Raw genomic sequence first — 24,772 nt, forward strand, 5'->3', positions numbered from 1 at the left:
CTGCGAATAGAATTCGTGGATGGAAGCATATGGCATACATGCATGTCACTGGGAGATGAGGCAAATCGAAGTAAATCGATCAGACCTACTGTCTGAACGGGCATTAAAACCTACAGACCCTTCCATTCCTTCTGTTCTTTTTCTTCTCATGCAGATTCACTTTCGCTGAGTATCAACATGGCTCTGGACGAGTATACCTACGTTTTTGCCATTGGCACCATCTTCGCCTTGTTGGATGCCTACAACAACGGTGCCAGTAAGTACTCAGACCCTGATAGGATAGATGGATTCTAATATGTTTGTTTGTCAGACGATGTGGCCAACTCGTGGGCAACCAGTGTGTCGTCCCGGTCCATCACCTACAGACAGGCCATGGTACTAGGAACCATCTTCGAATTCCTCGGAGCAGTCACCGTCGGTTCGCGAACCGCAGACACCATCAAGAACGGCATCATTCCCAGCTCTGCCTTCCAGGGCAACGCTGGAGTCCAGATGCTCGCCTTCACTTGTGCTCTGGCTGCCGCCTCGTCCTGGGTGATGTGGTGTACACGACACTCGGCCCACGTCTCGTCCACATACTCGCTCGTGTCTGCCGTCGCTGGTGTTGGCGTTGCTACTGCCGGTGCCTCTGAGGTCAAGTGGGGATGGAACAAGGGTAAAGGTCTGGGTGCCATCTTTGCTGGTCTGGGCATGGCACCTGCTATCTCTGCTGCATTCGGTGCTATCATCTTTATGTTGATCAAGTGTGTGGTGCATCTTCGCAAGAACCCCGTGCGCTGGGCTGTCTGGACCTCCCCGTTCTGGTTCCTCCTCGCTGCCACCATCTGTACCCTGTCGATTGTGTACAAGGGATCTCCCAACCTGGGGCTGAGCAAGAAGCCCGCTTGGTATATCGCCGCCGTCACCCTCGGTACTGGCGGTGGTGTCTGCCTGCTGTCTGCTCTCTTCTTCGTCCCCTTTGTGCATTCCAAGGTCGTCAGGAAGGACGCCTCCCTCAAGTGGTGGATGTTCATCTTGGGTCCTATCCTGTTCACCCGCCCTGTGCCCCTGCAAGGAGAAGAGGCCATTGTCCCCGACTACGCCGTTGTCCAAGAAGACGAGGAGGAGATTTCCTCTGTCCGCTCCCCTGAGTCTATCAACGAACACGATGGCAAAACACGCGAATCCGACGCCGCCAACGAAACTGAGAAGAGACTGGCCGTGGCCGAGACCAAAGCCACTCAGGATGCATACAAAGACCTCATGGCGGACGGTGAAGCCCGGTTCCACGCAAAGCTCAGGAAAGGCCGTGGCCCCCTTGGCTGGGCCATGCGCACCCTCCACGAGAACCCCATGGGTGCTGGCCAGATCTACGAGCTGCAAAACATCAAGCTCATGTTCAAGCGTCTTCCTCCCATGATCGTCGTCGGTGCACTCTACGGTCTGCACTATGACATCCACGCCGCGCAGTCTGGAATTTCTGGAACCCCCGAGGGTGCCCGCATGCAGCGTGTGTATGCCAACGCCAAAAAGTACCCCAACGAGGTCGAGTATCTGTACTCGTTCATTCAGATCATCACAGCCTGCACTGCATCCTTTGCTCACGGTGCCAACGATATTGGTAACTCGGTTGGTCCTTGGGCCGCCATCTACTCGGCCTGGTCGACGGGTAGCCCTGCTGCTTCCAAGGCTGCCGTTCCTGTTTGGCAACTTGCCGTCCTTGCCATTACCATCTCTCTTGGTCTCATCACCTACGGATACAACATCATGAAGGGTAAGCACTCACTCTCCCCTCCATCCATTCACATCATACTAACATTCCACAGTCATGGGCAACAAAATCACCTACCACTCCCCCAGCAGAGGCTGCTCCATGGAAATGGGCGCCGCCATCACTGTCCTTGTCTTCTCGCAATACTCCCTCCCCGTCTCGACCTCGATGTGCATCACCGGCGCTACCATCGGTGTCGGTCTCTGCAACGGAACACTCAAGGCAGTCAACTTCCAGCGCTGCGGTCTGCTCCTGATTTCATGGATCATGACGATTCCTATCGCCGGTACTCTTGGTGGTATCCTCATGGGGCTGTTCCTGAATGCTCCTCACTTTAGTTAAAAATGTCCTCATAGATGATATGTACATAGGGAGACGCATTTTTTGGTCTTATTCCCTGTTAGTTTGGGTATACAGCACAAATCCAATAATATAATAGAATGGTGATTAATATTCTCCACCCTGCATGTATACACCATTCTGATACGAACTTCAATGCATTCGGACCGAACTGTTTCATGCTCCCGAATACTCAATTCAACAACCCTGGGAAATACCAGGTTCTATTTCACCATCGGGCCGAATCGTCTCGCAACCCCCTCCTGTATTTTAATTGCCATTTTCAGCATAGGTGGCTTCTGGTTGAAGGATTTCTGTATGATAAGTTGCATGACGGCTAGTTTGTATGATTTCGAATACTTTGAAAATATTCTTTGCATTCACGCCTCAGCAATGTCGAGAAGTATATGCTTTTATGATACTAGTCATTGCCCTAAAATGGATGCTCTCGTGCATTTAACCAACATCACAGCCCCCTATCTATGCCCGCAGTCAAAATCATAGCAATAGCATGCTTTGAATCCCCTCAGCTTGATATCAGTCACGTGTGAGCCTTGGATTTTCTTGATATCATATATCTCAACCACCACATGAAGCCGTTCAGAACATGGACAAAGTGCCAGAAATATATCCCTCATATAAATAATTCTTCATCTCTGAAATTCCACTGGTTAAATATAAAAAATAGATTCTTTGATATAAACATGTGTTGAACTTGGACTTCACCAATTTTGCAATGTGAGGCAGGGATTTAGGTCTATTTATTAGCACAAGACAGCCCCTCGAATTATGCCCACAGTGAAGCTGTGGGTGAAGCTGAAAGGAAAATTGCTTTTTCAATTTATCATCCCGTTGAAATTCCCCCTCACGAGCCAGCCTTCCGAAAGACACAAGGCTGCGAGAGCATCATGCAGGGGGTAATCACCAGCACAAGGCTGAGGTTAAGCGAAGAATAAAATCTCGCCCTCCTTTCCTGAAAACCTGTTTCAATTGTCATTTCAACTGTCAAAATGGCTTCTAGCAACTCTCCACGACCTCTCCGGCGTCCTCATTGGTCACAGGTCGAGATGAGGAGCAGGGGAAATCAGCTGTGAAAGATGTGAACAAGCCAAAGGATCCGCCCGCTTGGACCCCGCTTGCCCTGCGTTGCTGGGTGTTTATCGCGCTTGCGCTATTGTTTGTCGCGTTGTTCGTCGTTATTGAGGTGCTCTTTCAGTACTCGAATCAAAACCATGGTTTAAGGACGAATAGCTCGACAAATCATTATTTGTGGACATATGGCCCGACTGCTGGTAGGTTTATGGCTGGAGAAATAAATGATAATACTAATTTATGCAGTGTTTATGCTCATCTCTGCCATCTGGAATCAAATCGATCATCGCACTAAGCAACTCGCCCCGTGGGCTGCCCTCCATAGCAAGCCAGACATCGCGCGGAAAAACTGTTCTGCTTGATTATATATCCCCTTGGAATGTGGTTGCAATGTTCAGGGCAGGGAGGAACTCCCACTGGCCCGTTGTGATGGCCATCATCGGCACGCTGTTTCTGCAGCTGGTCGCAGTTGCTTCCACCGGTCTGTTGACATTAGAGACGGTGTTCCTGTCTCAAATCGACACGACGCCTTTCTCGCAGTCCACGTTTAACCTTTCAACTACAATAATATACAACAGGATGGGGTTCCCCAGTTCATCACGGTAGCGATTGGCTGGAAAGGGCTGGATTACCCTGTTGGCACTACTGCAGAGCATGCCTTACAGCCGTTCAATGTCTCGAGTGATATCAAGACCAGTACAAACTCGCTGATCACAGCGGAAGTCGACGTCTTCACGCCAGATTTGGATTGCGAGGTGTGGGAAGTGGTGTATCACAACCTCTCTTGCTTCAACACGCCATGTAATTCAAAAGATGTCAATCTCACCATCAGCACAAAATCATGTCCTGGATACCTGCAGACGCAGATTTTTGCTTCTGATACGGCCGGTCTTAGTTATCTCGCAAATGTGAAGCACGTAAGCTGCAGCGGGACAGCTGCTGACAATAAGAACGACTGGCTCGTATTCTTGGTAGCTCATTGCAACACCAGTAGTTCAGTGGACAAACAGGAGGTTCTTGCCTGTGCACCGACCTACAATATCACTCGACAGTCTGTTTCCATTACAGCCTCAGGCAAAGCAAAAACCTTCCACCCAATCTCATCGAACAGCGCAGAGATGCCACCCAGTCCATCGCCAATAGACCTGAGTTTAGGCTTACTATCTAGCCTGGAGACATCGAGGGATCCATTCTGGTTCTTTGGGCATAAGGAGCTACACATGCCAGGCTCCGAATTCGACACATTCTTTACTCCTGCCAACTTGACCAATCCACATAGCAGTCAGCAGTGGATTATTAAAGTCATTCTGGAGAATGAGGTAAAAAGAACCTTCAGATCGGTCTCTACAGGTAACGGTTCCTGCTCTCCGGGGGAACCTCGACTGTCTCCCCATGGTCAGCCAGTCCCTGACCTTTGACCCGGAGGATTTCATACCTGATGGTGATTTCGCAGAGGGATGCGAAAGGTACGGTACAATCTACACACCCGAAAACGCACATATTGGCGGTTACCTTGGAATGTACGACAGCACACAACTCAAGGATGAGACCTGCTCGAGGGTGGTTCTGAACTTTGGCTATCTGCTGGACGACCACTCTACCGACCAGATCCATTCCTACGCCTGCAATGCAACCATCGACATCCTCGATGTCAACGTCACATACTCTCTCCCAGACCACACCATCACCACAGCCGACCCTATCGAGTCTTCCCGGCAGCAGTTCATCCCCCACTACGAGCCCTACGAAGACAACTTCATGTACATGCTCCCCGTCAGAAACGATACTTCCAAAGGATACGACCAGTTCTAGTCTGCCGTGATGGAAGGCAACAATGTCACCACCACCGACTTGACCGAGCAGCCCCTCAAGGTAGTAGACGCTGCGACGCATACCTTTCGCATCCTTCTCGCCCAGACACTCTCCTCGTACACTCGCATCCCAATAATAACAACACCCCTTCACACTCTCCGGCACCCTCACCAACCCCAACGTCACACGGTTGAAGCAGAGCGCTATCTCAACGCGCATCCTCGAGGGCCTTCTTGCCGGAATGGTGGTGTCCTGCGCCGTGGCATTCTACTCTCTCAGATCGCGAGATATCCCCCCACTTAGCCCATGCAGCATCGCCACTGCGGCGTCGTATCTCGTTCCGTCTCAATTGGTTGGAGAGGGTATTGTGCCTCCTGGTGCGGAGTTTCAACGCAAGTCGGAATTGGTTGGGAATTCTAGGCTTGCTGGGTTGATGTTGAGTATGGGATGGCGGAAGACGGGGGAAGGGACGAGGTATGGGATTGATATTGGAAAGGCAGGATGATTTGGAGAACTGAATGCGTGGTCAAGTATTTATGAACTAAGGATGACATTACGTATAACCTCAAATGATACGAGATATTAATTATAACTCCTTTTCCCCCTCCTCAAATCCAATCATGAAAAGCCTCTCTGAATGAGCCATCGCAATGTGATTCTCATAGATGGACAATTCCTCCATTTTGTACTCGGGAGGAATATGCAGGATTGGCTCTTCTCCATCCCTAATCCAGTCATCCCGAAGGGAAATGCCTTTCCCTTTCATCTTCTCTTCCCTTCGCTGCTCAGGGTACGGATGGAGAATCGATTCGACTTGAAACCGCCCTTGGTCCGTCACGATCCATCTGCCATCCTTGGAGAGGGCTAATTTTTGAATCTCCCCATCTAAGTTCGCTTCAGCCAGTAACTCCCCACTCTGTGTCTCCCATATCTTTATCGAGCTTTCCAAAGCAGATATCAAAGTTTCACCATCTGGTGCAAATACCGGAAAGATGATGCCGTCTGGCGAGTCTTCATGAAGGCATGTCGATATCAGCTCCCCTGTGTCTGTTTTCCATATGCGAAAGCGGCTCGAAAACCCAGTACCCGCCACGAAGAAGCACCCACTGGGCGAAAGCCTTACCCAGCTGTATTCTCTATCAGTCTTGACTTGACCGATACGCGTTGCCGGATCTAGTCTCCAGATATCAAATACATGATCATACTTGATTGCAGCAATGTTTCGGCTGATTGACATGTCTATCTCGTGGAAATGTCTTTGCGTGGTGGGGCAGACAATAATCTCAGCTGTGATTGCCCATGTCTGTACATCCCAGACTCGCATAACCCCGTCTTTGGTAAGACCTCCAAGATATTTACCGTCTGGGGAGAAGGCTATCCGTAACAGGCTGCTGTCGAGTCTAGGTGGTGGATGGAGGCGATGGGGGCAGATGAAGCATCGAGTCTGTAGTCCAGTCATTGCATCCCATAGCCGGATGGTGTTATCTCCACCAGCAGATGCAACCCAGGTGCCATCCGGAGAATGGCACAAATTGTAAATCTTGCCGGTGTGTCCTTCTGGTTTCACAACCGTTGTTGCCGTGGTTGTATCCCAGACTTGAATATATTGCCCATACTTGCCCATTGTCGCAACCATCTTACCATCCGGTGATAGAGCGATACTTCGAAAGGACAAGATATGGGGGCCTATAAGATCGTCCAGATTCTCAATGTTCTTTGCCCATCTATCATGATCTATACCACTGTAGGGGAGGACGACTTGGGGCGTGAAAACATTGTCAGTCATACTTTCAATGTAGGCCATGGTCTTGGAGAACGCTCGTATTTGTCTCAAACTTCCTGTGGTCCAGTTCCAAATGATCTGGCCTTGGCGATTAAAAGAAGTGACAGTATTGCCATCGGAGCAGAACACAGCATGCCATGTTCCCTTTGACTCTGTGTGGCACGAGTGCAAGGCGTCCGTAGCAGAATCCCAGACATTCAAGGCACCATTCTCTAGAGCAGAGAGCAAGGCAGTTCCATCACCTGAAAAGGCCACTGCACAAACGCCTGGTGCCTCATGGGTATGGAAAGCTTTTCCTGTACTGACATCCCAGACAGTGACTCTATTGTACCTCTCTGACGTTTCCTGATCCCAATTTAGGTAGCCTACTGCGACATATTTAGCATCTCTGGATACAGACAAATATTGACAAAGGTCAACCTCAATCAGAATCCTCTGAACGAGTTCTCCCGTTTCTCTCTGCCAAACCAGAATCTGGTCCCCATTTGATACGTATACGATCTTTTCGCTATCTGAAGAGAATCGAAGGAGGGCGTTTGGGCCGTGCATCGGGTGACGACTCTCCAGAAAAATTGATTGGCTTTTGTATATATGTAGTAGTTGCACTGTATCATCAAGCCATATCACTACCAGCTCTTGACTGTCTGGTGAAAAGCACAAATCTTTGATATGATTAAGGGAGGGGTCAATCGCCAACAAGCCTAGGTCTTGGAAAGAATTGATGTCGGCATGGATCACCAACAGGCATTTCCATGTAGCTGTGTCCCAGACGCTGAAATGGTCAGTTGAATGGACCGCCATAAAGCTGCCATCCGGTGAGAATATGGCTTTCTGCAAAGTACAGTTCCCGTGAACATGTATTGTTTGTAATAACGGGCTCCAGCTCTGGCCGACCTGAGGGTGCTGTGATATCCATCGAGGAATCTCCTTTTTGAAAAGGGTCCGGATGAGGGTGTTATACGGTGCAAAAAGAAGGGCAGAAACGTATATCTGCAATGGATTGTTCTCGATGATGGACCTGAAATTGAGAGTAAACCTCCTCGCATCACAGACTATGTCACGTGTTCGTTGACTGGTGGCCTATTTTCTGTCAGTGGAGAGCATATCCAAGTCAACGGTGACTTACCGGGTGTTTCAGAAGATTGTCAAATAAGATGATCATTCTGGAGGCCAGACCCATAAGACACATGGATTCTAGCCAATGCGTAAAATGAATTGATAAAAAGTCATACATTCTGTCATCATTCATCTCACACAGTAGACCATGGTCGATCCAGTGCGCACAGGCATACTGCACGTGATCTGGTAAACATTTACTCAAGACAACAGGTTCAATGTCTTTGATGTTTGTGCCAGGTTTCTTCAAGCCACATATGTCTCTTTTGAGGCTTGCTGACATGACACGAAGGGAATACACCATGACTCTGTGATTTGCTTGTTTCTCGTCAATCTGAAAGACGGGATTCTGGCAACGTTGCGGATCAATCAGAAAGTCCCGAAAGGAGAGATGTAGCAGTTGGACCGGCTCTTGCTTATTAGCCGGTACTTCTAAAACAGATAACAGGTGTTCTATCATCCATTCGACATCCCCATGCGCTATTCCAATTAAGTTGCTCAACGTGTGCACGGCAAGGCGCTTGGATAGAACGACAATGGAACCGGCGACAGCTTTGAAGAGAGCCGACATATCCTCATCATTGTCAGAATCACCGGTGAGGTTGATCTCCAGGATGCGAGTGTACATTTCGTCTAGACTATACTGAGGATTGCTCCCGATTCTCCCGGTGTTTGGCCTGCTTTCTAGAATGACCTTCAAGCGATTGTTGACAGTTCGCTTTGTGGCATTCAAAAGAAACCGGCAAGCAGTAGCTGCATAAATGAACAGCCCATCTGCCTTTTCCACAAGCCGCTGTATACTCTCATCTCCTGGCCAGCTTTGATGTTGATCATGCTTTGCCCGAATATTCTCCAGCTCGTGCTCGACAAAACGGGTAATGTCATCTTTTCTAGCCTCAGTTCCATCTGATGAGCGGATCTTGTAAAGCACTTCATCTCGAATATCCAGACCGGATTTGACATTCTGGAAGAGCTCTCTCTCAGGCCGGCTGGTAGCAAGCACTCGTACCTGCAGCGGTTCCAGATTCCGAGCTTGTCCAAACAAGCCTAGAATCTCCCCTATCCTCTCCGAGTCCTCGCACTCGTCCAGGGCATCAAGTACAAACACCACTGTTACCGGCGAGTCAAGCTTGTTACTCAATGTCTGCAGGGGATTCAAAACCAGATGTAGCCATTGGCTTCGTAATGGTTGCTCGTGGATGTCGTGATGGCTTGCAATCGCGTCGCATACCAGGTCTCTCATTTCAGGAAGCACTTGGATCAAATCTCTCACGAGAGTAGGAAAGACCTTCTGGGGATTGCGACAATTGACGTCTTGGTGGCTGAAGAAGAAACTGCCCCCGAGACAGGCTTCATCTGGTAAGAGCTCCTTCTCGCTCAGCCCGTATCCATGGTAGAAGGCAGCTGCAACGGTTCGAGCAATGGTCGATTTTCCTGTGCCCGCCATACCCTGTAGCCAGAGGATTGGCTTGCCTGATGGATCGTTTGTCCAATCTTGAATCTTCTGCAGAATCTCCACTTGAGTGCCTTGGAGACATCTACTGCCGTGATCTTGATGATCGAAACCATAGGCTGCTCGGGCCACTCGGGGCAGGCTGTCAAGAAGTCGTTCATTCCGCTCAGTCTCGTCAATAGTCAGCAAACATCATCTACAATACCTTGAGAATGTCTTACGTGGACGTCATCTCGTGCCTCGGCAGCCAATAAGAGAGAACTGTTCATCTTTTCGTGGAGCTTTGAAACCGCGTGTTTGATATCCTGCACCGTATCATTAGAAACGGCTGACAGTTTATCCTTGATGATGCTGTCGATATCCCTGATAGTGGCAATCATCTCTTTCCAATCGTCAATGCCTCCAACATTTCTTATATAGCGGAATACCGCTGAGTGAGAGTACTGCCTTGCCAGTCGCATTTGGTATCGAAGCACATGCATGTACAGGCTGACTGTCTTTTCCGAAATCGACACAACGAGGCTACTTGATGTTAAGTTCATATCCATCTTCAATGCAACACTTAACATACTCATATTTTGACTCGGGAAAATGGAATCTGGTATACGACTCTTCTATCAGACGATATCGAACGAGAAGGTCCGATACAAATTCCAGTCCTGCAACAGCATCTTCCCCTTGGGTTACCGGTTTCACCAGCAGCTTACAATCACATTAGCGGATAAAACCCATGTCCAATGTAATTAAAACATACCGGAAGTATCATCGCAACACCAGCCCATGCCAGAGATGCATGTGGCTCTGCACTGACAGCTGCCGAGATCACATCCTTTGCCGTCATGATTCCATGCACGATGCGAATAGCACATTCTCCAACCACACTCCTTCTCGTCCGTCGGGGTATCTCAAATTTCCCTTTCTTTATTACCTCCAGGGCGTCCATTGCATTGCTCTTGATTTGCTCTTCTTCCAAAACACACCCCCCAGTCTCCTTGTCTGTCTGTTCGATCAAGTATTTCTTGTAGGCCTCAACTAGGCTGGCATCTTCTTCGCAGAGCTTCTTGTAAGCTTTGCCCCAAAGATCCTTCATCGCTTCATCTTCAAGCTTTATTCCCTCTTTTATCGAAGTCTCTGGGGCAGTTGGTGCTTCTAGGTGTGAATGACCATCTTCATCCTCATCCTCAGTGGGACAATCACTCTTCGCCACATCGGCTTTCCCACCCTGAGAATTAGTACTTGATAACCCAAAAAGCCCCTTCAGCCGGTTCCTTTTTGATATTTTGACGACCGGAACCTGCAGGAAAGAGGATGAGGTGGATGTATCACCCGAGTCAACGTCAGCATTCCGCCCATTTTGGCTGCTGGATAATCTGTGCAAAGATTTAAATCGACTCTGTTTTGACATTTTGCCTCGAGCAGTTAGGAAGAGTCTGAGACATGATCTGAGTGATGCAGGCAAGTTAGAATTCTGATGGCAGATCATGAGGGGTTTCTGACGTGGCAGTTCAGCCTTGCGCTATCTATTAGCTGCATAAGACCCACAATCTCATTGTACCAGTTTACTTGTTAGAGCAAATATACATCCACAGTGCAATCATCATATTTCATAACCAGTTGCTTGGTGTATATCCTGCCATACCACTGATCGCCCACGCGAAACCCCTCAAGAAATCGATCCCTCGCATCGAACACCACCGTTTTATGCCTTCACCAACTTTAGTAGCCCCGCGAATATGTATTGAAGAGCATTAGATTCAACGCTATATATGCTCAGCTAGTTATCAGACTCGCTTTGCACTATGTACAGTCGGCTATACTAACACAAGCCTTATATCAGTGACAGGGTATACTTTAAGCCCACTTCGTGTTCACAATAGCAGGACCCGATTCATCATATCCGTCCTTGGACAACCACAGGCCTTCGAAGCTAGATGATGATGCCACAATGGTACCTCCCAGCCAAGCTGTGTATGCATTAGCAGGGGCAGTCACCTCCACGGACCTTCCCGCGAGACCAGCCAGCTCAATGCTAAGCCTCTCTCTCATGCCAGGAAGCAATGCAGTGCCCCCAGAGAGAACGATGTTGCTGTATAACGTCTCCTGAACATTTCCGGGACATTGGCCGATGGAGTTCACGACGGCTGTATGAATACCAGCAAAATTCAAACCAAGCATATCAGGCCGGAAGAGCACCTCAGGAGCCCGGAATCTGTCCGCCCCGAGTGTGATGGTCTCTCCGTCAGGGAGATTATACTCAGTGTCGATATCACTGCTGGTGTCGGCGTATGTAGAAATTTCATCGAAGTCACCTGCGACAAAGCAGAGCTGCGCTTTCATATTCTGCAGAATCTCACGGAGCTCAAATTGATCGCGAGCAGAGAAGGTGCCGCCTAGCTGCTGCTGTAGGTAGGATGTTACGTGTTCTCCACCAATATCAACATGAGATACAGCATTGGAGACGCATTTGCCCTCGACGATTGGGACAACGCGAGTGCTGGTGCTACCGATATCGATAACCACACCAGTCGTGCGTCCAGACTGGTACAGAGACAGCACAGCATCAGGAATTATGTAGATCGACGGCGCATTGAAGATTTCAAACAGCATCTGGGCTGCTTTCTCGCGGTTCTGCTTCGAGTTGAACACGGACTCGGCCAGGAGAATGGGATGCTCTTCCGGTGCTTGCTGGAGGACCTTGTAAAAGGCATAATTCAGAATTTTCTCCATATCATTCCAGCTAGTGACGTGTCCGTTCTCTATCGGGTGCGTAAGTTCGAGATTGTCGCGGTGTGAGACGGCCTCGTCGCCAACTGCGGGATTTTCGGATCTGTATTATAGAATATCTTAGCTGAAGTCCGTAGGCCTGTTAGAAGGAATCTTACCCATGGCCGACCACAGAAGCTGAAGATATGATATCAGCATAGATTATGAGCAAAGGAACGGGCAGACATACGGAAAAGACCGCGAGGGGCATCATCGCCGGAAAATCCGACCTTGATATACGATGTCCCAGCATCGATAACGAGTGGCATATTTCCACTGTCTAAACCAATTCAATAAGTCGAGTCTTATATAATGTTTTCCTGTAGATAAGGACATACCTGCCATGTTGTTAAGATAGAAAATTTAGGTGTTGGAGATGTTATAGATAAACTTGTTATGCGGGCTGTTGCAGAATATTTGAGAAAGCAAAACTGCGTCAATTGCGGGAGACCCGGTGGCTTTATTTATTCTGTTCCAATTGCGGACCACAACAACGCTGCTAAATTCAAACCAGTTATATCACTACAGCTGCTGTCGATCAATCTGCTGATTGGATGCCAAAACACTGGGTGCGGCTGTAAACCTCAGCTGGGTGGGTCGCTATTCAGCTGGGGATATATCGTGAGATTCAAGAGCAACAGAACTACGCCATGGATCTTTCTATTATCACTATTCTATAATAGAACCAATCAAACGCTATGTATGAAATCACATGGAGAATTAAAATAATAGTAGCAGAAACTCATCAACGTATACGGATTGATGTCAGAGTTCAGCTTCAGCTTACCCCGCAGCCCCGCACCTGTTTTCAGCTGCGGAATTCTCTTCCGCAATTCAGCTGTTCTTCCATATTCAAGATGATATCTATCATTTATCTACACAATCCGATTCTTTCCCTCACATCCATCCAGCACGCTTTAGCCAGTACTCCCTCGGCCTCATAAGCCTTCCTCAACTCCCCTCCAAACTCGGTAAAAATGACCCCAAGACTCATAATGAACAGGCACGGTAATACCAATTCCAATTTCCCGCACTAACCGTGCAGCATCATTTCCTCCCATGCCAATCAGCAATGGCTTACTTGCACCTGAATACTCCACCTTGGCGGCACCCAGATTCACCACGGCCATAACGATATGGAACTTCTTCTTCATCTCGACCAGCTCCTCTAGATAGATCGTATCGCCTGATACCCAGATAGCAGTCGGAAGGTCATCTGTGCTATATCCAAATAGTTCAGTGCGCAGGATCAACCCAGTGACTTCTCCACCAGGAAGATGCACGCACGGCGTACCTGTAACTTGATACTCAACGCCCTGAATAAAATGCGTCTGCGTTTCCCACGGCTTTGCCCCCAAAGCACCCGGTCGTGAAGCTAGATTCTTTGCACCGTTGATCGTTGTAACCAACTTCCTGCCGTCGAGGAGCTGTCGCCCAGTCGGATCAAGGTTGTCGCAGTGGTCTTCGTGGCTGAGTAGGATGGCGTCGATGTGGGGGGGCTGATCTAGTCTCAGAGCTGGGATTTCGAGACTGCTGGTGAAGATAGGCTCTGTGGTATTTGGGAAGAGATGAGAAAGGTCATGTTTGATGCCTGCTTTGCCGAAGACGGGATCGGTGAGGAAGACTACATCGTCGATTTGTAAGAGGGCGGCGGTGGTGATGTGGGTTATTGAGACCACGCTCTGGAAGGTACTGGGGACCATAATGGAGTAATTAAAGATCAACTTTTGTTTTTGTTCTTCTGGAAGTGGGAGGTTTCGTCCCATAATATTCTTCCCTTCCTCCCACATCTAACTATCTCACTTACAAATCCAATTCAACATGTCCTCCCTCTTGGCATCCCTCTCCTACACCTCCTCCCTCCTCCACATGCCCATCATACCCAATCACCTCAGAGTCGGTACGGCACTCATTCAACCCGCCATTGCCATTATCCCTTCCACCGAGTCTTCCTAGTTCCCCCTAGCCAAGGCAATCACACCCGCGACCTGGGAGCTGGTGAATGGGCAACTTATTACTCTGGGCGAGATAATAGGTATCATACTGACTGGAGTTGCTATACTAATATATTCAGCATTGTTAAACTACAAATGGTCCTCTACGGGTGGACCTGACTTTGTAGTTGAACAGTGCATTCTGTGCGTGAACATAGTTTGTGGTGGATATGTTGGGTGGCGGTATTATCAAGCTGGTCTGTATATTACGTTATCTGTTCTGTGGCTTGCTCCGACTTCGAGTGTCCTTACAGGATATTTGGCTGAGACACCGTAGATGGTTTAGAGATATATCAAGTGAATTTGCATCCATGATGGCTACTGTACTTTCCTTGATCTGCCAGAAAAAGTGGGTAGATAAGTGCCAAGAGATCAGTTGACGAATTGACTTTCGGATCTCGATAAGGTGTAGATAAGAGCAGGTTAGGCTAACCTTATTAGTGGTAGTCTAGACGTATGCATGTGCTGCTGGATATTGCACGACATGTTGGAAATTATATACTGAGTAGCCTTGAGATGGTGAAAGACATTGCCATACCTGTCTCCTCGAGTGAAATCCATGAAGCAAAACAGCAGCGTACAAACATACAAAGGCAGAGCAAGTTCAGGTTCTGGAGCCATCAATCGAGTCAGACCATATTTCAAAGATCGCAGAGCCTGGGCATTGTGTTCTCACGTTGTCTGAGAGTAGTTGCTGCACTCCTGCAGATGGTGAATGCTACTCAGAGTCAGCAGCGACCGAAGAACCGATCCGACTGTTGGGCCATTGGCACCAGGACATGCAGAAAGAGATTCGAGTCCTGTGGTCGTGTCGAGATGGCCAGGGCAGTGAGATGCAGGAAATCAGAATATAGAAATTGTGACTCGGGGCGTTTAATAACAGCGGACAGCGTGTTGGCGGGCGAGGTGGGGATAGACAGTGTTGATGCTTGGGGAGAATCTCCTGCAACACCATTGCGACCATCTTTCGAGGAGCAAATCAGAAAGTTGCAGTTGCAGCTATCGCAGATAGGCTTTTTTCAAATCGCATCTTTTTCGCCTGCTTTACAAGCGATGCAGCCTGGACTGGCACCTTCTATGGGCGAGCCGAGGCTGGAGATAGGCCCAACCCGTATAGAAAAAGAATAGAATAAATAACCACATTCAGTATATAGATATATATATGTAATGAAAGAAAATGAAATACGTCTAGCTATATCCGTCCCTTTCGTCACCACGAATTAGTCAAATATTGTATATCTACACCCTCCACCCCCTCTCTCCTCTTTGCCTTATCTCTAATACCAAACGCAGCATCTCTCTCCGCCAACGCCTCCTCCAAATCTACCTAAAACAAGCTATGAACGCTACAAGAGCGTTAAGACCCAATTATTATATGAAAATGAGTGCTGGAATAGGATAGGCTAAAAGCCTCATAATACCACTGGCTGTAAAATATTCTAATATGTGTACACATTTAGCTGACTAGCTTCATAGTGATATAAAGTTCACGCTGGATGAATAAGATAATCTAATTCTATAGCTTGGTGCTCTGTCTAATCGGCCTTAAACTGAGTCAACTCATTACTGTGTGATATTTGTGCAGGGAAAAAGAATGCTTCTCACCCTGACTGGGACTCATGATTTCCCATAGAATTAGAAAACATTGAACTGATTCCTTTCATAATGCGAAACCTGTCTTTATTCTGTTAAGGAAGTTTCCCTAAAATAACAAAAGTAATTCCATATTTCCCTCCCTTTATCTCCTGATTATACCAAGTCAGCGTCAATCTCCAACTGGATAAAGATTCCAATGTCGTTTCATTTGAGGAATTCTCTGTATGTCAGCACAGATCAGACCTGCAACACATGACCAGAAATCATCTATCAATGTGATAGCAAGAGTGCATTGTGCCTTTGCGTTGAGAGACACCAGAATGACGACCGAAAGGGGCAGTAAACGGCCCCTTGCAGGATAATCCTTAAGGATGTCGAGCATCCACCACTCAGCGTTAAGCTCTTCATTTTCCCCCTCTCCCACAGCCTTGTGAGATGATGCCGGCCAAGCAGGATATGAAGCACAAGGCTGTTCAGCCCCTTGGCATTCGTAATACCCCATTCCGCCCTGTCTTATGAACCTCTTTCTCGCACTTAAAGCCGTATTCCCACCTTTCGAAGCGCCAATTTCACCATGACAGCAGCATCGTCAGGTCATATCCCCTTGACGACAACTTTCACACCACCGAGCTCGTGTCTCAACGATCTCTGGCTTGTCGGCAAGAGCGGTTCTGGATGGATGAATTTAGGACCCACGAGTACTTCTGAATGTCTGCCGTCTGGGTGGGCGACATCGAGTTACTTTTCGCCGGGGATATGTCCGAGTGGTTATGTGATTGCTTCTAGCGGTGTTGTGTATGCTGGGACCGTCACTGAGTCTGCGGCAACATGTTGTCCAGTGTATGTTTTCTAATCCTATCTAGTCTTCTTATCTAATTGACAATGTCTCAGAGTAGACGGACGAACATACTCACCCCGAGACACATACACAGCATGGTCTGAAGTCTGCCAATGGCGACCAGAATCCACCGCCACCACCGAATACAATTACACCTGGGTCGACTCAGACGGTTACACGTCCAGCACAACCGGATCGATGAGCAGCAACGGCCACGTCAATGCATACGGCGTCTCCATCCGATGGCAGTCAACCGATTTCAGCACTCCCCCTGCCACGGCGGCTATATCCACCATCGCTTTTGTTGATGCCACTTCTACCTCTGAATCCTCGTCCTTATCACCCACAAACTCAGACCCACCATCCAGCAGATCAGGGCTGTCAAGCGGAGCGAAAGTAGGCATCGGCGTTGGCGTTGCTGTTGGTGCGATTTTGGTGATCGCCCTCGTCCTAGCGCTACTTTTTATCAGACGACTGAAAAGACATCCCCAGTATCAGGGTAATACTCCAGGGTTGGTGTATAAAACACCGAATGAGCTGCCTACAAAGCCAACGCTAGAATTGCCTACAAGGACTAATCCGCAGTCATCGGATATGGTAGAGCTGGATGGGCAGAGGTGATGAATTATGATACTTACGATTCTTAATATGTCTATAAGCAATTGATTATTTTCATGGCACTTCCTATTTACCCCCATCTCTAATAACCCTGTGCATATACCACAGGGCTCCTATCTCAGGTTGCAGACGGGACAAGGCATGGGCGGAGTCCTTTCAGCTGAAATACTGTAGAACCTCATCCCGATGCTTTTCAAGATAGTCTGAGAACCTGGTCAACCGAATTGTGTATTTCTCGAGCGCCTTGAATTCAACGTGACACCCAACGTCGTCGTTCACCCATAACTGGGCATACAGCCTAATTTATTATAGTTTAGTTATTATAGTATAGTCTTTATATATAATATTAATAAAGAGTCGAATTATATTTTAATAATTCCTTTTTCCCTCTCTCTTCTTCTTTTCTTTTATCTATTCGGGCGAAATCTAATAGACGGTCTCGGAAAGGCTAGCCTTAGTCAGAAGATTTTGTAATCTTGTACAAATCTAGAGTAAAAATGATGTTATCTACAATCACCCATGTTGAGGCCTAGACAAATACTGTCTTCAATCCTGCAAATTTTCTAATATTTCATTTTATATTCAAGTTAGCGACCATGAATTGTCGACCCAATATTGAAGATATTTTATAAGCAAGAAGGCTCCGGGCCGTAGAACTAAAATAGGCTATAACAAGTAAAGGATTTTCAGACTCGGTTTTGCTGTTTGAAAGATTGTACGAGATAAATGGTGCTCAGGCAGTTCTGGGTCGACTGTTGTATATATTGTGTACACCTTCCGTTCGAAAATCTTGCATTTTACACATCGGGAACCCTTTTGCCTTGCCTTCTCCACCCTTAACTTTCATATGCAGTTGGTCGTTGTTTTCATCTGGCGAGGATTCGCAGCCGCCAGCTGCCTGGTCTTCCAGGGCCTCGGCATTGGTTCGATTTCGAAGAGCCGCGTTGATAGCTTCAGTCTCTTTTTCCCCAATTGAATGCTTGTATGTTGCCTCTCCACAAGGCGGTGTTTTATCTTGAGAGGATTGAGCTGGAGTGGTTCTGTATGAAGATTCTTCAATAATTCTCCGCGAAGCGAGCGCCCCTGCGGGTATATAGGTAAAATGTGATGTGTCTGACATATTAAAGTGGTTGCTTGCAGTGGGCGTTGGTGGACTATGGGATTGCGAAATTCCAGATCTTGATGAAATGTCCTTTCAATATATATTCACTCTATATACTTACTTCAACATGACATATTCTGGCGAGCTTGATGTTGTGGCAAAATATCAACCCCTGAGTTACCTTGCGTATCGCTGATTAATTTTTCGGACATGATTTCTGATTCCAAAATTAGTATTTGCAAAAACCTAGTTCCCTAGGGATCTTAAGTTGTGGTGTATTAGAATTTGGACCGCCCATGTTTAGGTTCCAATGAACACCAAACACTTTAAGAACGCCAAGAAATGTATACATGACGAAATTATTACTCTTAAAGAGAGTGGCTTTTGTTCTAGTCCATGATCATCTCACTTCTTTACCCCTGACATCACCATTGTCAAGTTGAGATGTATAAGTAGAGTCTAACTATCTACAAAATACTTTTAAATTTATTACGAAATTTTCCAGCATTTCCAACATTACCTAATATCCCTTCTAGTAGTTTGAGTCTTCTAGTTTCTAACAATGCCGGCCAGCTGCATTGACCATCTCAGCATTATCGCCTCAGAGGAGGAATTCGAAGACCTTATTGAGTGGTATAAAACGGTTCTTTCTCCGCTCAAATACAAGGAAATTATGCGTTTCCCTGGTGCAGTAGGGATGGGGAAAGAAGTCCCAGATTTCTGGGTTACGCAGAAAGAGAGGACCGCGCCGTCACAGCTTCATTTTGCTTTCACTGCTCCTGGTAGGTATCCCTCACCTTTCCTAGAAAAGGAGATGAGCAAACTGAGTAATGAATAGATCGTGATACTGTCGATTCCTTCTATCATACTGCCCTCGCTGCTGGGGGAACTTGCAATGGTCCACCAGGATTACGACCAGAGTATCACGAGAATTACTACGGGGCATTCATCATAGATCCAGTTGGGAATAACGTGGAGCTAGTGAGTTCGAAAAATGAAGTTTTTTTGAGCTTTAGAACTTCCCGTTCTTTGGTTGACGAGGCTACACAGGTTACCCATAATGCGCAATCTCAAAATGAATAAAATTATCATTCAAGGAAATCAAGCAAAGTATGAATTGGGATGATGTCAATATGTCAGGGAATTCAAGAGTTCGGCAATTGTGTATCTAGCTTACTGAACGCTGTCTGGCGTTGCTCTCCAATATGACTCTTGCTTGTCATCAGTCCCAATGTAAGGTTCAACTTGGTTGTTTCATTAAATTTGACAGTTGGTGTCAAGTAAATGCAAGTAGGTAATAAGCTTACAGCACTGGAGAAGAATGGACCTAGACCTTCGGACACGTCACATCCAATTGGCAATGTAGGTAGATCTCTATAAACGATTCCTGCTCATTCAATAACATAGCGTCAGATAACAGACAGAAGAAACATACACAGTCGGCCTTGACCTGGTTTTTTGATATAGAGTACCTTGCCTAACAGGCCGGATATGGCTTGCAACTATATAATCCTCAAGCTCTTTCTCTACCAGCCTTCCACGCTCTCATGGCAGCTATTCCCAAGAAGAACACCATCTCTTATGTACTTACCTGTTTGAATCATGCTCTATCCGCTTTGGCACCAAACCCGCCCACCTTGAATGATAATGCTCAGATCCAGGCCTGAAAGCCCAAGGTGCCAAAATGACAAGGATGATACGACCAAGCCGCTTCACTGTCTATAAGGTTAAAGCATTTGCCTCTGATCTGAGAGCTTCAAGACAGCCCCAGTATAGCTGATTTGGACAGGGAAACACGAGTTTCTTGTGCGGATGCCAGACCTTCATAGACCCTGAATGCGGTTGAATGTACTCATTCACGAGCGCGATCCCTATCCTCCCGCTGATCAGAGATTATGCACAAGGCATTTATCCAGATTAAATGATAGCCAAGTCTACGACAAAGCCGTATGGCGTCTTGGAATAAGAGGGGAAGGCTATCCAGAGCAACCCCCATTTTGTAAGTCATCAAACTGTCCTGCGTGGTTTCTAAAGGCGATCTACCGCCCCAGGTAAAAGGAAAGAAGACAAATCTATTACAGCGCAGATTCCTGGTCTTGTTTTGACATTCACAAGTCCCAACTGCTCCTGGAGAGTTAAGTTATAGGGGATCCAACTCCACTAGCTGGTTCCGCTAGACTACATAGAATTTTTTATTATCCAAGTCATTTCAGGTCCAACTGTTCCTTTCCGCTCCGATCATAAAATGCAGTGGAGTCAGGTCTTTCACCAGGACATCCCAGACGCCCTAGCCTGATATGACTCTTGAAAGTTTGACTGAATCCAATGGCGCTCTGCAATGAGCGGACCAATAGAAGAAGTAGAAGTAAAACAACTGCTTTGGGGATGACAAGTGAGCTTCTCGGCCATGAGAAATCCTGGGGCCCTGGTCGTTGTGGCTTGTGTAATTGAACATTGCCACCCACTGATAAGGGATGCTTACATGTAACCCTAGATAGACTGGCCATATTTGCATTTCTCTCCAACGCTAGTTTTTCATCGAGATAAAACACTGCAATCCCGAACTACAGAGTCCGGGTCTAGACTTTATGTGGAGACTGAGCGGTTAGTGGGTGCGTCTACTTCACCACCCTGGTGATTGGGTCTTGCCATGGTCTATGAGCTCTAAAATGCACATATATCATGTCATGATGATATATGTACCTGGGAAGCTGAGATTAGAGGGATCAATAAGTATATCCACAAAACCTTGTATATAACGCGATATTATAGTACTCACAGTGATCATTCTCATTGGGCTATAAATCCAGAAACTTCAACACAGAAAATCATTACATAATTATGTTTCTGGAAAGTTAAATTACTACCTAGTGAAGAATAGAACAGAACTGGTCCGGTCATGGGTGGTTTGGGGATTTGACATACAACTTACTCTGCACTTAACAACTCGTTACGCCTCTGCACACATATTACATAGATTAACTCTTGGACACTATCAAGTGTTTCACCTGCTCTTACACCGTGGTGCGGTGGCCATTCGTGGCCTGGGAATCAGGAGCGCTGCCGTTATGAGCTGGTGGATGTTTCGAGAAATGTCGATGATTGAGACCGGCTCCTCGTGTGTCTTTGAGGTAGTAATAAAAGTTCACTGCCTCAAGACACATACCACAGAGAGTCCAGAAGCTGCGATCGTGGATCAGTACATTAAACCTGTAGCCATTTGTAGCTGGGATGTCACTCACAACGCTAGGAAGGTGAACGCTTCGGCGACATTCTTCCTCGCACAAAGCTTAGAGGCTGTCCAAACAAACCAGCTGCATCCATTATCATTGTTTGCTTGGGCAAGGAATATGAATGCCGCTATCCACCTAAATGTTCGTTGATATTAGTATCACGTTTTTAAACAGTCCATCTACCTTCCTTGAGTTGAGGGTCCTTGACTTACAGATATGAGAAGACAACATCCACCGGGTACATGTAGCCACGGTTACTCTTCATGAATGCCAGGAAGAGTGACGGGATGTAAAATGCGGTAGTGAGGACCGCCTGCAACGCATCAGTGAGAAACAGACTGCGCGACGACCGGAAGAGTCCTTACAATCACTAATGTGTAGACGACCCGGTAGCCGTCCAAGTGAACAACAGCCCATGCTGTGAGGCCAAGTACGATCACAGCGCTCATCCATTGGAAAAGGCGAATAAAAAAGAGAACAAGGCGAAAAGCACTTCCCGGGTCAGACATGGTGGTTTTCCTAGTCAGTTGGCTTTTCAAGTCAGTGGGATCGGAATTAGTACAGGTTGATGATACCCTTGGAAAAAGTGGCAGGCAAGGGGGAGCTTATAAATTCCCAAGTAATATTTAGCTAAAAGCTTAACTGAAAACTGCGGGGGATCAGGCGCTGGAGCTAGAGAAAATTTCCCTATAGGGCATCACGAAGCTTTCTTCCAACCTATCGATACATCAGCGCTGCCAGTGGCAGCGAAGAGCAACAACAGTCCGACCGGCCGAAAACAGTAGGAAGTACGGCACAGAATTCGGACTAAGCAATCGGTCAACAATAACCGGTGCAGATGACCATGATCACGGGATGTATACATATACGAGGGTTATTTTGTTGGAACCACCATCCATGGTTAAGCAGCAGCCACTTATCAAGACATCAAAAATAGTTGCTATTCTGTCTCAAGAACAGTTAGTAATAAATCATGAGATTACAAGCTGCCTGTAGCAGGCTGTCCAGGACTGTATGGGTGTTTCTAAGAACTGATGGGATGCTCCTATGAGCCGAAGGTGTCCAAGGAGTGTGGTGGCTGTTTAGGAAGATGCGAAGTCTAAAGTACGTATACTTTTTTATTTTAGGAAGTAAGTGTGAGCAAGTATAATATATAATCAGTGATAGAGGTAATGAAACTGTAGCTATAGATTAATGACTTGTGGGTATCAGATTGACAATTGTATTAGTCATAAACAACTATTCTAAGTATATGGAATGAGTGTCGTTATATATCTATGCTAGATATACCATCCCATATACCACCAATGGTCCTTCTCGCGGTACCTGTATACCATTCAATATCGGTACCATCTGTGGTCCTCGATATGGTATTCCTTGTATACCATACTACATAGATCCATTGATTTCCATAAGGATTATCCCTTCCCCCGATAAAGCAGCTGGACTGAAATGTCTGTTCCCCTAGCAAGGTCATCCCAAACGGGGAGAACGTCTGAATTAGTAGATTCTATCATCTAGAAACACCGAATGATTAAATACATATACAGAGGCTCTGGGCTTGTGCCGAAGCGACCCGCTCACGTTACGTCCTTCTCAGCCTCACCTGTAAGAAAATCGACAATCCTAGAAAGTGCCTGGTTATCCCCTTCAATCGTTCCCTCGTTTCCCTCATCCACCCAATCCTGAGTGTAGCCCCCTCCAAAATCAATGATCCACAGATTTTCGTCAGTATCGACCAGGAGATTTTCTGGCTTTGCATCACCCCGAACTATGCCTGCAGGGTGTAAGGATTTTATTATGTACTTAATCTGATCTATCCATTTTTCTCGGACTGCCAAAGCAGTGGCCTGCACGTCGATATGGCCCAGGTCATCTTCATGCTCGATATATTCCAACAGCATTCCTGTTATTTTGGAAGAGTCTTGGTATTGCACAAGTCCATAGAGCCTAGGTGCACGAACGTTTTCTGATAAGCCAAGATCTTGAAGACGGAGTAATGTTGATATCTCTCGGATTGCAGATTCGGGGACATGAGTGGGTTTGAAAAAACATGTCATTCCATCGTTAGTGAAGACCTTTGTTGGTCGCTGAGGCAAGCCGTCCTTGATATTATATTGTGGTAAGAAGACTTTTGAAGGTGGAATAACTGGAATTCCCAGGTTTGTGATAGATTGATCTAATTCTATGTTTGGTGTTAGTTGCAGCAGGAGCTGCTGGTTTGGTTTAGACAACGGCACATGCAGTATCCCGTTAACCACTTGAGGCGTAAGAACAAGGGTGTCAGGATAAAACCAGTCATGGAGAGTCTGAACTTGTGGTTGTGCAGAGGCTAATGATTTCATGTGGGTGTTACAGTTAGAAGCTATCCAGAAACAGAGCTCTTCCATTGGATCGCCAAAATCTTCACTATCCTCGGTCTCCCCGAGCGGTTCGTCAGAGACCAGCTTCTGGAATCGAGATTCATATTCGGTTGCGATTCTCAGGTCACCCTGCAGGTTTTTGGGAGATACCATGATGTGGAATCGCTTGCCGTAACATAGTATGGTCAAGTCAAAACACTGCTACCGTGTGAAAAATGGACGATATCATATGGTGGTAGAGCTTCTCTAGACGGGGGTTCAACTGGCTGAGTCATCGCGATGGAGGTGGATGTTTGTTTTGATTTCGGGGCAGAAGAGTTTGGCGATTTAAAACAGAACTCCTGACACGTGACTGAGGGGTAGTTTATGAGATGGAATGTGATAGATGCAGTAAGTCAATCACCTAGTACCTGTGGATCCTAGAGTACTAAATAGGTATGATCTATGCACTTTCACCTCTACCTCCCAGATTTTTAGCTATGATTTATGATCTTCACTACGAGATATTGAGAGCATATCTTCAAGAGTTAAACCTAGAAAGATCATTAACCTTAGTGCTTTACAGGCAGTCTCTGTCCATATTAAAAGTGCAGCTTTGGCATTTCATATATATCCCATTTAGAGTAAACAGAATGAGACAGCGTGACAACACCTGTTCTTAATAGCATCATGCACGGCAGGTCCACAGTGATGACTCTAGTAGACTGTTCAGAAAATCCTTCTTACTATAAACTAATGGCCTGTTAGGGACTTGCTTTATTACACCCCCACGTAATCCAGCACATTCTGATTCAGCTAAAACAGCAGTAATGGTGCACCGTGCTGTGCTATATATCTGCTACATCTGTAAAATCTGGATCCTGGTGTCTCTAACAGTCTTGCATGGTGCAAAGTGCATCAACCCAAAGATATTATGTCTT

General features: G+C 46.8%; 13 protein-coding genes across 13 annotated transcripts; 5 read left to right on the forward strand and 8 right to left on the reverse strand.

The window, feature by feature from the left end:
* Positions 1-177: 177 nt before the first annotated feature.
* On the forward strand, positions 178-2,092 carry ASPWEDRAFT_119588 (inorganic phosphate transporter; the record flags this gene model as incomplete). Its single annotated transcript, XM_040828921.1, has 3 exons — positions 178-256; positions 311-1,753; positions 1,806-2,092. 3 exons carry the CDS (start codon positions 178-180, stop codon positions 2,090-2,092), a joined length of 1,809 nt encoding a protein of 602 aa, XP_040685112.1.
* A 1,016-nt stretch (positions 2,093-3,108) lies between these two features.
* Positions 3,109-3,682, forward strand: ASPWEDRAFT_187308 (DUF3433 domain-containing protein; the record flags this gene model as incomplete). The annotated part of the gene is made up of 2 exons (XM_040832182.1): positions 3,109-3,381; positions 3,428-3,682. Coding segments are annotated over exons 1-2 (270 nt in total), but the record flags the coding sequence as incomplete, so codon positions are not given.
* Positions 3,683-4,156: 474 nt separating this feature from the next.
* ASPWEDRAFT_691921 (uncharacterized protein) lies at positions 4,157-5,421 on the reverse strand. The gene has a single exon (XM_040839024.1). The coding sequence runs from the start codon at positions 5,210-5,212 to the stop codon at positions 4,526-4,528; it is 687 nt and encodes a 228-aa protein (XP_040685114.1). The 5' UTR covers positions 5,213-5,421; the 3' UTR covers positions 4,157-4,525.
* Positions 5,422-5,579: 158 nt separating this feature from the next.
* Positions 5,580-9,806, reverse strand: ASPWEDRAFT_119580 (uncharacterized protein; the record flags this gene model as incomplete). The annotated part of the gene is made up of 3 exons (XM_040828917.1): positions 5,580-7,856; positions 7,903-9,516; positions 9,573-9,806. The coding sequence occupies 3 exons, from the start codon at positions 9,804-9,806 to the stop codon at positions 5,580-5,582; spliced, it is 4,125 nt and encodes a 1,374-aa protein (XP_040685115.1).
* A 1,276-nt stretch (positions 9,807-11,082) lies between these two features.
* Positions 11,083-12,586, reverse strand: ASPWEDRAFT_141685 (uncharacterized protein). Its single transcript, XM_040829425.1, has 4 exons — positions 12,447-12,586; positions 12,299-12,388; positions 12,228-12,246; positions 11,083-12,172 (listed from the first exon to the last, which is right to left on the reverse strand). The coding sequence occupies exons 1-4, from the start codon at positions 12,451-12,453 to the stop codon at positions 11,197-11,199; spliced, it is 1,092 nt and encodes a 363-aa protein (XP_040685116.1). The 5' UTR covers positions 12,454-12,586; the 3' UTR covers positions 11,083-11,196.
* A 390-nt stretch (positions 12,587-12,976) lies between these two features.
* ASPWEDRAFT_45366 (MBL fold metallo-hydrolase) lies at positions 12,977-13,944 on the reverse strand. Its single transcript, XM_040836523.1, has one exon. It carries the CDS (start codon positions 13,872-13,874, stop codon positions 13,047-13,049), a length of 828 nt encoding a protein of 275 aa, XP_040685117.1. The 5' UTR covers positions 13,875-13,944; the 3' UTR covers positions 12,977-13,046.
* Positions 13,930-15,230, forward strand: ASPWEDRAFT_747424 (uncharacterized protein; the record flags this gene model as incomplete). The annotated part of the gene is made up of 4 exons (XM_040839511.1): positions 13,930-14,008; positions 14,183-14,246; positions 14,380-14,451; positions 14,555-15,230. The coding sequence occupies 4 exons, from the start codon at positions 13,930-13,932 to the stop codon at positions 15,228-15,230; spliced, it is 891 nt and encodes a 296-aa protein (XP_040685118.1).
* Positions 15,231-16,272: 1,042 nt separating this feature from the next.
* ASPWEDRAFT_176513 (uncharacterized protein) lies at positions 16,273-17,157 on the forward strand (the record flags this gene model as incomplete). Its single annotated transcript, XM_040831522.1, has 2 exons — positions 16,273-16,538; positions 16,590-17,157. The coding sequence occupies 2 exons, from the start codon at positions 16,273-16,275 to the stop codon at positions 17,155-17,157; spliced, it is 834 nt and encodes a 277-aa protein (XP_040685119.1).
* A 513-nt stretch (positions 17,158-17,670) lies between these two features.
* Positions 17,671-18,388, reverse strand: ASPWEDRAFT_45368 (uncharacterized protein). Its single transcript, XM_040836524.1, has one exon. The coding sequence runs from the start codon at positions 18,272-18,274 to the stop codon at positions 17,888-17,890; it is 387 nt and encodes a 128-aa protein (XP_040685120.1). The 5' UTR covers positions 18,275-18,388; the 3' UTR covers positions 17,671-17,887.
* A 337-nt stretch (positions 18,389-18,725) lies between these two features.
* Positions 18,726-19,394, forward strand: ASPWEDRAFT_45369 (VOC family protein). Its single transcript, XM_040836525.1, has 3 exons — positions 18,726-19,038; positions 19,095-19,237; positions 19,307-19,394. Exons 1-3 carry the CDS (start codon positions 18,819-18,821, stop codon positions 19,337-19,339), a joined length of 396 nt encoding a protein of 131 aa, XP_040685121.1. The 5' UTR covers positions 18,726-18,818; the 3' UTR covers positions 19,340-19,394.
* Positions 19,395-20,385: 991 nt separating this feature from the next.
* Positions 20,386-20,935, reverse strand: ASPWEDRAFT_692020 (uncharacterized protein). The gene is made up of 3 exons (XM_040839025.1): positions 20,906-20,935; positions 20,739-20,840; positions 20,386-20,630 (listed from the first exon to the last, which is right to left on the reverse strand). The coding sequence occupies exons 2-3, from the start codon at positions 20,761-20,763 to the stop codon at positions 20,461-20,463; spliced, it is 195 nt and encodes a 64-aa protein (XP_040685122.1). The 5' UTR covers positions 20,764-20,840; positions 20,906-20,935; the 3' UTR covers positions 20,386-20,460.
* Positions 20,936-21,270: 335 nt separating this feature from the next.
* Positions 21,271-21,998, reverse strand: ASPWEDRAFT_176515 (MARVEL domain-containing protein; the record flags this gene model as incomplete). The annotated part of the gene is made up of 4 exons (XM_040831523.1): positions 21,271-21,439; positions 21,499-21,624; positions 21,702-21,802; positions 21,855-21,998. The coding sequence occupies 4 exons, from the start codon at positions 21,996-21,998 to the stop codon at positions 21,271-21,273; spliced, it is 540 nt and encodes a 179-aa protein (XP_040685123.1).
* Positions 21,999-22,703: 705 nt separating this feature from the next.
* ASPWEDRAFT_187315 (uncharacterized protein) lies at positions 22,704-24,091 on the reverse strand. Its single transcript, XM_040832183.1, has one exon. The coding sequence runs from the start codon at positions 24,003-24,005 to the stop codon at positions 23,070-23,072; it is 936 nt and encodes a 311-aa protein (XP_040685124.1). The 5' UTR covers positions 24,006-24,091; the 3' UTR covers positions 22,704-23,069.
* Positions 24,092-24,772: the final 681 nt, after the last annotated feature.

This window comes from Aspergillus wentii, assembly GCF_001890725.1.
Source record: "Aspergillus wentii DTO 134E9 unplaced genomic scaffold ASPWEscaffold_8, whole genome shotgun sequence".
NCBI classification, from domain to species: Eukaryota; Fungi; Ascomycota; class Eurotiomycetes; order Eurotiales; family Aspergillaceae; genus Aspergillus; species Aspergillus wentii.

Excerpts from the sequence above, each read along its gene's own strand:
- ASPWEDRAFT_187315 (XM_040832183.1), bottom strand. The coding sequence starts at position 24,005 with ATGGTATCTCCCAAAAACCTGCAGGGTGACCTGAGAATCGCAACCGAA.
- ASPWEDRAFT_45368 (XM_040836524.1), bottom strand. The coding sequence starts at position 18,274 with ATGTCAGACACATCACATTTTACCTATATACCCGCAGGGGCGCTCGCT.
- ASPWEDRAFT_45366 (XM_040836523.1), bottom strand. The coding sequence starts at position 13,874 with ATGGGACGAAACCTCCCACTTCCAGAAGAACAAAAACAAAAGTTGATC.
- ASPWEDRAFT_691921 (XM_040839024.1), bottom strand. The coding sequence starts at position 5,212 with ATGCGCGTTGAGATAGCGCTCTGCTTCAACCGTGTGACGTTGGGGTTG.
- ASPWEDRAFT_692020 (XM_040839025.1), bottom strand. The coding sequence starts at position 20,763 with ATGGCCAGTCTATCTAGGGTTACAT. Across the intron at positions 20,631-20,738 it reads CAGTCTATCTAGGGTTACAT|TTGTTTTACTTCTACTTCTT; the intron begins GTAAGCATCCCT and ends TCCCCAAAGCAG.
- ASPWEDRAFT_45369 (XM_040836525.1), top strand. The coding sequence starts at position 18,819 with ATGCCGGCCAGCTGCATTGACCATCTCAGCATTATCGCCTCAGAGGAG. Across the intron at positions 19,039-19,094 it reads TTTTGCTTTCACTGCTCCTG|ATCGTGATACTGTCGATTCC; the intron begins GTAGGTATCCCT and ends AGTAATGAATAG. Across the intron at positions 19,238-19,306 it reads TTGGGAATAACGTGGAGCTA|GTTACCCATAATGCGCAATC; the intron begins GTGAGTTCGAAA and ends GAGGCTACACAG.